Source organism: Sturnira hondurensis, unplaced genomic scaffold (assembly GCF_014824575.4).
Source record: "Sturnira hondurensis isolate 20B ecotype Veracruz unplaced genomic scaffold, ASM1482457v3 Scaffold0007578, whole genome shotgun sequence".
NCBI classification, from domain to species: Eukaryota; Metazoa; Chordata; class Mammalia; order Chiroptera; family Phyllostomidae; genus Sturnira; species Sturnira hondurensis.
In genome coordinates, this window is record NW_028080209.1 from 957,056 (window position 1) to 966,756 (window position 9,701).

Sequence of the window (9,701 nt, forward strand, 5' to 3'; positions counted from 1 at the left end):
AGGGGGGCTGGTTAGTATAGTGGAAAGCCTCACCGTTTTAAGAGCTTCCTTTACTAAATCATCCTCCAGATTTGCCTGAATGTGAACTGGAAATAGAAGTTTATTATAAGGGTTAAGTTCCATAGCTCCCTCTTCCCACACTGAACATCTGCACACCAAATGCTGCCTTATTACTTCCAGACCCCATGCCTCTCAGATTATAGGCACTCTGCACCCACCCACCCTGTGCCATCACTCACCATCCACTTCATCCATGATAAATTCATCAGAGGTGATGTCCAACTCTCCAAGTTGCAATGGCTCCTGAAGACGAGGACCATGCCCCTAGGAGGGATAAGTTAACGAGAAAGTGTACAGGGAAAGGGGAGGGGAAGAGCAAACTGTAACAGGACAATGTCTAATCCTTCAAGGGGGAGGGAGGAACACTTACTGGGGAGCTTATAGGTACTGAGTAAAAATCCCAAGAGTCTCACATTGTACCCAACCTACAATTTAGGGCCTATGGACAAGGAGCCAGGCAACCTACAGAGAATGGAGGTGTCTGAAGGAGAAAAACCAGGAGTTGCAGAAGACAGAGCAGAATATGCATTTGAATTTAGGAGGCCCCAGACTCCTGCTAACTTAGGTGTTATATCACAATCCCTCTGGGGAGCTCCAGTTTTTCTGGAAACATCAGCTTACACACAAGTGTTTACTTACATGCAGGTGCCATCTTAAATATACCCATTCATCTACCCAACAACCATATGATAGGTCTTATTTTCTTCACCTTACAGGTATGGTAAGTAATGGCACAGAGGACTGGCCCAAGGACACACAGAGTATAAGTGGCAGAACTGAATTAAAACAGAGGCAACCCGGCTCCAGAGGCCATGTTCTTAACCTTTACAAGGCACTTCTTCTCTATTCTGCCTCTAAATTTGGTGGCTAATTGAAATTGTGCCCCGGGAACCTAAGTCGACCATTCTGGTCACAGCTCAGGTTCAGGTTCGATCCCAGGGAGGGCTATGAAGTGTATCTCTGGTAGCAGCCGGGCTCCCACCCTTACAGCTAAACCCAGCCCAGGTTTTTCTGACGCGAAGACGGCCGAACGAGATTCTGGAGAAGAAAAAGACCTGAGTTCTCACCAGCGGGCCCTCGTCCTCCTCCATATCTGAGGCTCCGGTCCGCATCACTAGCTCCGGCGTAGCTACCGATATTGTGGCAGCGGCCGCCATTCCGCGCAGCCTCACTTCCGACAGCTGTCGCGGTGAGTACGTTCTCACGAAAGGGACTACAAGCCAAGTAATTTGCACAGCGCGAAATCGTTCCCAGATACTTTCGTTACATCGACTCCAGCCTTCCCTTTCAGCTTTAACCACTTCACCCAAGTAAAATGAGAACTGGAAGTCTAAAGGACAATCTCACCCGGAACCTTCGCTGCTCTTATACCCCAAAACTTGATGAACTGTAAAGAACTGCGCCGGAAGTTGCGGCACTGTAATTCAGATTCTCAGTAGTCCAGGAGACTCCTCCTTTTCTGGAAGCTCTTCACGAAGATCGCCCCGCCTCTTCCGCCTGCTAGGTATATAAGACTCTTTCGTAACTTCCGCTCTCTCTTCCACAGGAGGCCTACACGCCACTGCAGCCATGGTAAGATTCGAGTCTGTTCGGGGATCCGGCGACATCGGAACCGGGGCAGGGAAAGTCTGCTATCAGGGAGTCGAAAACACCCTGTTTAGGGCCTGCAGCTTTCTGTCTGAAACCTTGGATCGCTGTCCTGGGAAGGAACGACTAAAGACATCTGTTTTGGGGGAATGGGGCCAGAGGAAGAATCATTCCCTGAGCGCTCCAAAGCGGCGGAAGGCTTTGGCGTGCATGGGATCCTCCGGCCTCCGCTACTCAGAGTGTACCTTTGGGAACAGGCAGGAGACTTGTCCTCTCCCAGAGGCTTCATTTTTCCCAAGCCCGAGCACTTAATGTGCTCGCTGTCTACAGAATTAATGAATTTGCTGTATTTTGAAAACCTGAAGAGGGATCATCTCTCCCTGTGTGACTCAGTTTAACGTTCCTGTTTGAGGTTATGATGATAGTTCACAGTATCTGCTTTCTCCCCCAATCTTTGTCAGTCTCTAGTGATTCCTGAGAAGTTCCAGCACATTTTGCGAGTACTCAACACCAATATCGATGGGCGACGAAAAATAGCCTTTGCCATCACTGCAATTAAGGTAAAGTAGGGTAAGGTGTGGAGAATGTAAATGAAACTTAAGTTGGAAAGACCTAAGGTGTAAGTGAGGCAAGGTTGAGGAAACATTACTCCCAACTATATCACCTCAACTGCTGGGGTAATCCCCTTAACCCCCTACCATATTTACCCTGAAAAGTAAGTGACAAAACCCAGAGAATAGCCTCAGGTCAAACCAAAATTTTTCACCCAGGGGATGGGGAGTAGGTTTGGCCGAATACCTGAGTTTGCTAGTGATTTCCTGGACCACCAGCCATCATGAGATGATTCTGTGTTTGGTTTCTGCCCCTTCCCTCCATGCATCATTAACAGCAACCCTTCCTGTGATATTTGTATACCCTAAGTTGAATAATTCTGCATCTTGAGGCTTGGGTAGAAATGCCAACAGATTCCAAGTGTGAAGAAAAGTGCAGTTTGGAGGGGTATCACTGCATCATGAGCAGAACATTTGCTCAGATGCCGGAGGTGAAAGTCATTGTCCCTTTCCAGTTGAAGCAGATACCAGTTCTTGGCTTATTACATGAAATAAGTTGGTGAGTGCACACTCGGTCACCAACCTAATAAACTTGTAGCCTTCCAGAGGGATACCTAATTTTTCTTCCTTTTTTTTTTGAGTATGTAGTTAGTTGTGATGATGGCTGAATGACTAACCTTTTTTGCTGTATGCACACTCTCTCTTGTTAGGGATAGTTTTGTCTTGCAGTCCCCAGCCTTTGGTGCTCAGGCAGTGTTAGGAAATGCATGTTATCAGGTATAGAGTTCTTAATTCAAAACTAAATCCAAGCTTCATCAGATTCCCTTGGTTCTTAATTCTGCACTGCAGGGAGCACAATTTGTATTTCTTACTAATTTGTATGTAAGAAGGTTGCTTCCTTCTGGGAAACTAGTAAGGTGGTGTAAAATATAGTAGTACCTTTTTCAGGCATTGTTACAAGACTTAAGTGAGATGGTAAGGGTAAAAGGTGACCATGGTTAGTGGGGTGCTTATTTTAGTTAAATCTGTCTCATAACTTTGTAATCAACTTAAAACCATTTAACCAAAGCACTTCCAGGTACTGAATGAACATTTTGACAAGTCTTTAGGGATCCTGATGCCCTGCTTATCATTGGGAAATGTTATTCCTGTAGATAAGTATGAGGTTTTTGCTAATTTTGTGAAGAGCCAGTAAAAGCAGCCACTCTTCCTCTGGTAAGAAAACTAAAGCTTGAAGGTAATCTTTTATTAAGGATCCAGAATGGGGTAAAGGCAGGCTGGTGTGGCTCAGTGGATTGAGCGTGGGCTATGAACCGAAGGGTTGCTAGTTCGATTCCCAGTCAGGGCACATGCCTGGGTTGTAGGCCAAGTTCCCAGTGGGGGCCATGTGAGAGGCGGCCACACATTGATGTTTCTTTACCTCCCTTCCCCTCTTTCTAAAAATAAATAAAATCTTTGGGGGAAAGGTGGTAAGCAAGGTTAGTTGGCCAGCAAATGGGGTAGAAAATGGAATGGAAGTCGACACCAGCAGAAGAGGGTATTGAGAAATAATAAAGATCCTGCAAGATTGTTCTATGCCTTGATCTCTTCCTGATTGTTGTATTCCCACTTGTAGACCTTTGATAGGAGTATTCTTTAAAGCTGGCTGGTCTTCTGATCTTCCTCTAAATCAGGGATAACTGCTATCTGGATTATTTGGAAACATCGAGGGGGTGATGGTTTGGTTACAATGACTGGGAAGTACCCACTGGCCTTGTTTAAAAGGAATTCTTCTCCAGCTACAATGCCAGTGTCCCTGTGAGTAATACTTACATAAATACTTTCAGAGGGTAATATTACGTTGGTATCACTGTTTCTGTTATGCGGTACAGGCCCTTGGGCTACAAAGGTAAGTGTCAGTCCCCTGTAGTGTAGTCTTTTGGATGGAGAAAGCAGGGGCTATGCTGGGGCAGAAATGGGGGCATCTGTGGATCTTAGGAAATTGACAAGCCATTATCTAAACTCAGTTCACAGTTTTAAAAAATCTTAGCTTGGTGGCAACTTTTAAAAACTTGATTATGGAAGGTTTTAAACATTTAAAAATAAAGGGAAGGTGCCCTGACCCTAGTGGCTCTATTGGTTGGGCATCGTCCCACAAACTGAAAGGTTGCCGGTTCAATTCCTAGTCAGCACATTCCTGGGTTGTGGGTTCTGTCTCTAGTCAAGGTATGTGTGGAAGGCAACCAGTAGATGTTTCTCTGTCACATTGATGTAAAGTTAAAATAAAAATAAAGGGGCCCTAGCTGGTGTAGCTCAATTGGTTGAGCTACAAAATCAGCATCCCACAAAGGAGGTTGCTGATTTGATTCTCAGTTAGGGTATATGTCTGGTTTGTGGGTTCGGTCCCCAGTCAGGGTGTGTACTAAAGGCAACCAGTTGATGTTTCTCTTTCTCCATCCCTTTCAAAAAATAAATTAAGCCCTGGCTGGTGTAGCTCAGTGGATTGAGTGAGGGCCTGCGAACCAGGTGATCACAGTTCGATTCCCAGTCAGGGCACATGCCTGGGTTGCAGGCCAGTTCCTGGCAGGGGACACACCAGAGGCAACCATACATTGATATTTCTCTCCCTCTCTCCTTCCCTTCCCCTCTAAAGATAAATAAATAAAATCTTTTTTAAAAAATAAATACATAAATTGAAATATCTTTTAAAAAGTAAAGGGAAGAAAATTATAACCCCTGTGGATGTATCATTTAGTTAAAACTAGAACTCTTGTTTCATGCATGCCCTTTTCTGTCCACACATTGTTTTTAAAGATTTTATTTGTTTATCTTTAGAGGGGAAGGGAAGGAGGGAGGGAGAGAAATGTCAATGTATGGTTGCCTCTCGTGAGTCCCCTGCTGGGAACTGGCCTACAACCCAGGCATGTGCCCTGACTGGGAATTGAACCACGGTTGTTTGGTTCGCAGGCCCACGTTCAATCCACAGAGCTACACCAGTCAGGGCTGTCCACACATGTTTTTAAAGTAAAGCTCAAAATTACTATTTGTCTGCATTTAAATTTGAGAAACTTAGACATTAATCTCTTTTGAACCATCCTGGTCATTTGATTTCTTGGGTTACTTTCTTCCAGAGAGGAAAAAGTGTATCTTTTCATTTCCTTGTATCAAGTTGCCACAGACTTGTTGACTTTAAAACAGCTATCAGTTCTGGAGGCCAGACATCCCAAATGAAGGTGTCAGTGGGGCCATGCTCCCTCTGAAGGTGCTAGGAATCCTATCCTGCCTCTTCCTATCCTCTGGTGGTCACCAGTGGTTCTTAATGTTCCCTGTCTTGTAGCTGCATCACTCCAACCTCTTGGCTTTGTTAGGATGTCATGTGGCCTCCCCTTTGTGCCTTAGGGTCCTCCTTTTGTAAGGACACCATCATGAGATTTAAGGTTGTCCCTAATCCAATATAACCTAATTCTAACCATATTTGCAAAGGTTAATTCCGACTCTGGATGGAAATACATGGTGGGGGGCAGGGTATGGATGACTTAGCCCAGTGCACCCTTCTTTACTATCCAGGTGTTTGGTTAACGGTTGAGGTGGCAATGAGTACCAGGGTTGGTGTTTATATGATGCCACCAGTGTAAGGAATAAGTGTTAGGGGTTTTTTTGGGGGGTGGCGGGGGTTGTTTGTTTGTGTTTAAGTTTGATTTGGGCAATAAGTTCCCTAGGGCCTGGTCATCTCTGGGCACTGACAAAACTTAGTTTGTGATCTTCAAAAACTGATTATGAGGGCCCTGGGCCAGTAGTTGGTCGTTAGAGCGTCATCCTGATAAGCTGTGGTTGTGAGTTCTTTCCCAGTCAAGGCACATACAAGAATTAACCAGTGAATGTATAAATAGAACAAGCAATTGCTGTCTCCCTTCCTCACTCTGTCTCTAAAAATCAATAAATTTTAAAAAATGGTTTTTGAAGTTTGATCATGGGGTTGCAGTGATTTGTCCAAAGAATTAAGATCTTCAGAGGTTCCAAGCAACTGACAGTCCTACCGCTTGATCACCTGTTGACCAAAAGACCCTAGTTTTGCTGCTTTGAAGCTGTATCTGCTTTGATAGCCAGGTCCTTTGTCCTCCACAATGCGGAAATCAGAAGATTCTGCTCCCGAGTGCTGCTGCAGAGTCTTTATCAACAAAGTAGATGGTGCTGAATGAAAAGTTCCTGCTTTCAAAGGGTTATCTACCCCAAGTTCTCTGTTCTTGGTCCAGCCCAGCTCTTTGAATAAAACTATTTTTGTCCTTTCTACTTAATGCTTAGACCTCTTATTTGGAAAAGTGGGTGAGGTACAGGTCATCTGGGAAAGTTTAAAGCACTAGGTTATTGCAGGCCCTACCTTCGTGCTTTTGAATAATGGAGCTATAAAGGAAAAAAAGACTCAGACCCAATTCCAAAACCTCCTCAGGGTGTGGGGCGAAGATATGCTCACGTGGTGTTGAGGAAAGCAGACATCGACCTCACCAAAAGGGCAGGAGAGCTCACAGAGGATGAGGTGAGGACAAGGAAGGGGGTTGTGGGTTGGGCCTACCTTGGAAGGATGCTGTCAGGATCTGACCCTTGTCCTGCCTGCCAGGTGGAACGGGTGATTACCATTATGCAGAACCCACGCCAGTACAAGATTCCAGACTGGTTCTTGAACAGACAGAAGGATGTGAAGGATGGAAAGTACAGCCAGGTGTGTATTGAGATGAGACCTTAGAAAAAGGCAGGACATCCCATTAGAATAGAATGGAATTGGTCATAGGGGCTGGGTGGTAAAACAAACATCTCTCAGTCTCTATTCTAAATCCAGGTCCTGGCCAATGGTCTGGACAACAAGCTTCGAGAAGACCTGGAGCGGCTGAAGAAAATTCGGGCCCACAGAGGGTTGCGCCATTTCTGGGGGTGAGTCAGTGGGGGCGAGGGGGTCTCCTTCCCTGTCCTGTCCCCAGGCTCCCAAAGATTTCTCATGCTCTGTCTTTTTCCCAGATCTTTTCTGTGTAATGTGTATGACCTGTGACACTTCTTTTTTCTCACCTGCAGTCTTCGTGTTCGGGGCCAGCACACCAAGACCACAGGCCGCCGGGGTCGCACTGTGGGTGTGTCCAAGAAGAAATAAATCTCTAGGCCTTGTCTGTTAATAAATGGTTTATGCACCTGTGGCTTACTTTGTGATTTTTCTTCTGGGGACACTGATAGAGAATGCCAGCTCTCCTGAAGGACCCTGTTGGTCGCTTTCCCAAGTCTGAAGGACCCTGTTGGTCGCTTTCCCAAGTCTCTGGGCTGATGTTCCCACCCAGCTGCCCAAACAGTATGCTTTGGTGAAAGCAGTGGTCTCATTACCTTCCCCCACCCTTAAGGTAACAGGAAGTTGGAGCAGTCAACACTCAGGCTTAAGGAGGAGCCCAACCAGTTCTTGCTGGGGCTTGGGTGCAGAGTGGTGTGGTGTGGCATGGGTAGGTAGTTTGGCCTAGTCTGTTACAGCTCTGGTGAGTGCAGGTTTGGGCCATCCTGGGTTTCCAAAGAATGTGAGATAGATGATGGCGGGTTGCTGGTGGGGGTGCAGGTTTTTCGGATGTAGAATCAGAATCGATGGGCTCCACACCCGGTGATGCACATGCTGTTCGGGAGGAAGGCTTCTGCAGCGAGGCACGATGCTCCGATTACATTCCTACCCTGGCGGTCGTTCTGTCAATGCTTCCTCCGGCTGGGATTCTGGGAATGCGCGGCGCCACACCCTTCCCGGGGAAGGGGCGGGGCTGCCAGGGTTGGGCGGGGGAAGACACTGATGTCGCCCGCCATGGAGTCGAGCTTCAGAGTGCCGGGGCTGCGACAAGGTAACCTCCCCACTGCTCCTGCTGTATGCTCCCACGCCGTCTCCTGTGTGTGTTCCGGCGCTAGTACTCCCCGCATGCTCTGCTGGCCCCATCCTAGGCGTGGTTGGTTAGGAACCCAGGCTGCTGAGAGCTGGGCTCTGCGCCCTCTAGCTGCCCTCCATCTTTTCTCCCACGTTCCCTCTGACTGCGCCACACCATGCGCCTCAGTCTCTTCCGGCGCCTTCTCCTTGCCGCCTTGGTGCTGATTATTGTCTGGACCCTCTTCGGTCCTTCAGGCCTCGGGGAGGAGCTGCTGAGCCTCTCACTAGCCTCCCTGCTCCCAGCACCAGCATCACCAGGGCCACCCCTGGCTTTGCCCCGCCTCTTGATCCCTAATGAGGACGCCTGTCGTGGCCCTGGCTCCCCTCCCTTCCTGCTCATCCTGGTATGTACGGCTCCGGAGAACCTGAACCAAAGAAACGCCATTCGGGCCTCGTGGGGCGGGCAACGCGAGACCCGAGGGCTCAGGGTAAAGACTCTCTTTCTTCTGGGAGAGCCACGTCCCACCTGGGGCTCCCATGAGAATGACCTGGCACGGGAGTCTGCAGCCCGGGGAGACATCTTACAGGCAGCCTTCCAGGACTCCTACCGCAACCTTACCCTCAAGACCCTCAGCGGGCTGAACTGGGCCTACAAACACTGCCCCATGGCCCGCTACATCCTCAAGACCGATGATGATGTGTTTGTCAACGTCCCGGAACTGGTATCGGAGCTGGTCCGGCGAGGGGGCCGTTGGGAGCAATGGGAGAGGGGCCGAGAGGCTGAGGCTGGAGATGAAGAGTGGAAAGGCGACAGCCGCACTTTGGGGAGCCTGCCCGTGCCTCTTTTGTACCTGGGCCGTGTGCACTGGCGGGTGCATCCCTCTCGGAGACCAGGGGGCAAGCACCAGCTATCAGAGGAGCAGTGGCCTCCCACCTGGGGCCCCTTTCCACCCTATGCCTCGGGCACAGGGTATGTGTTGTCAGCTTCTGCTGTGCAGCTCATCCTCAAAGTGGCCAGCCGGTCACCTCCTCTGCCACTGGAGGATGTCTTTGTAGGGATAAGTGCTCGACGAGGAGGCCTCACCCCAACCCACTGTGTAAGACTGGCTGGTGCCACCCACTACCCTTTGGACCGGTGCTGCTATGGGAAATTCCTGCTGACATCCCACAGGTTGGACCCATGGAAGATGCAGGAAGCTTGGAAGCTGGTGGGCGGCTCTGATGGGGAAAGGACTGCACCCTTCTGCTCCTGGCTCCAGGGAGTCCTGGGCATTCTGCGGTGTCGGGTAATAGCCTGGCTTCACAGCTGAGTATCTGGGCCATGGGAGTTGAGGAGCTGAGTCCAGCACCCCCACAACCCTTCTCCCAGGCCTAAGGCAACTGGCTACAACTGAACAGTTCCCCTACACCAGTTGCTCGGTCTGTCACTGAAGACTAAGGGATACAGGGCAAACCTGGGACCTGGCCTGTATCCTGCCAGCCTCAAATATAATCATCCGGAGAATAAAACATCCACAGCAGGAGAGGGCACAAGCCCCTTAATAAACTTGTCTCTCTACCTCTTTGAGTGCAGTGTGGTCCTCACCAGGAGCCCCAGCATATAAACCTGGAGAACCTGGAGGATGCTAGGCCCTACTGATGGAAAG

At 48.7% G+C, this 9,701-nt stretch overlaps 3 protein-coding genes across 7 annotated transcripts in view; 2 read left to right on the forward strand and 1 right to left on the reverse strand.

Annotated features, from left to right (window-relative positions):
- Nucleotides 1-1,531, reverse strand: part of VPS52 (VPS52 subunit of GARP complex) — a 30,975-nt gene extending 29,444 nt beyond the window's left edge. The window contains exons 1-3 of one of the 4 annotated variants that reach the window (XM_037052730.1): nt 1,116-1,531; nt 240-324; nt 34-86 (exon numbers count right to left, since the gene is read on the reverse strand). In XM_037052730.1, coding sequence (XP_036908625.1) covers nt 34-86; nt 240-324; nt 1,116-1,217 — 240 coding nt within the window. In that variant the 5' untranslated portion in view covers nt 1,218-1,531. The remainder of the gene's footprint in view (nt 1-33; nt 87-239; nt 325-1,115) is intronic. The other 3 variants (XM_037052731.1, XM_037052732.1, XM_037052733.1) reach the window with 3 other exon arrangements.
- A 10-nt stretch (nt 1,532-1,541) lies between these two features.
- RPS18 (ribosomal protein S18) lies at nt 1,542-7,360 on the forward strand. The gene is made up of 6 exons (XM_037052738.1): nt 1,542-1,632; nt 2,109-2,207; nt 6,625-6,711; nt 6,793-6,894; nt 7,012-7,103; nt 7,242-7,360. The coding sequence occupies exons 1-6, from the start codon at nt 1,630-1,632 to the stop codon at nt 7,315-7,317; spliced, it is 459 nt and encodes a 152-aa protein (XP_036908633.1). The 5' UTR covers nt 1,542-1,629; the 3' UTR covers nt 7,318-7,360.
- A 285-nt stretch (nt 7,361-7,645) lies between these two features.
- Nucleotides 7,646-9,615, forward strand: B3GALT4 (beta-1,3-galactosyltransferase 4). Of its 2 annotated transcripts, XM_037052736.1 has the most exons (2): nt 7,646-8,035; nt 8,311-9,615. In XM_037052736.1, exons 1-2 carry the CDS (start codon nt 7,810-7,812, stop codon nt 9,363-9,365), a joined length of 1,281 nt encoding a protein of 426 aa, XP_036908631.1. In that variant the 5' UTR covers nt 7,646-7,809; the 3' UTR covers nt 9,366-9,615. The 2 variants fall into 2 exon arrangements, with proteins under 2 accessions (XP_036908631.1, XP_036908632.1); XM_037052737.1 differs by having other exon boundaries at nt 7,647-9,615.
- Nucleotides 9,616-9,701: the final 86 nt, after the last annotated feature.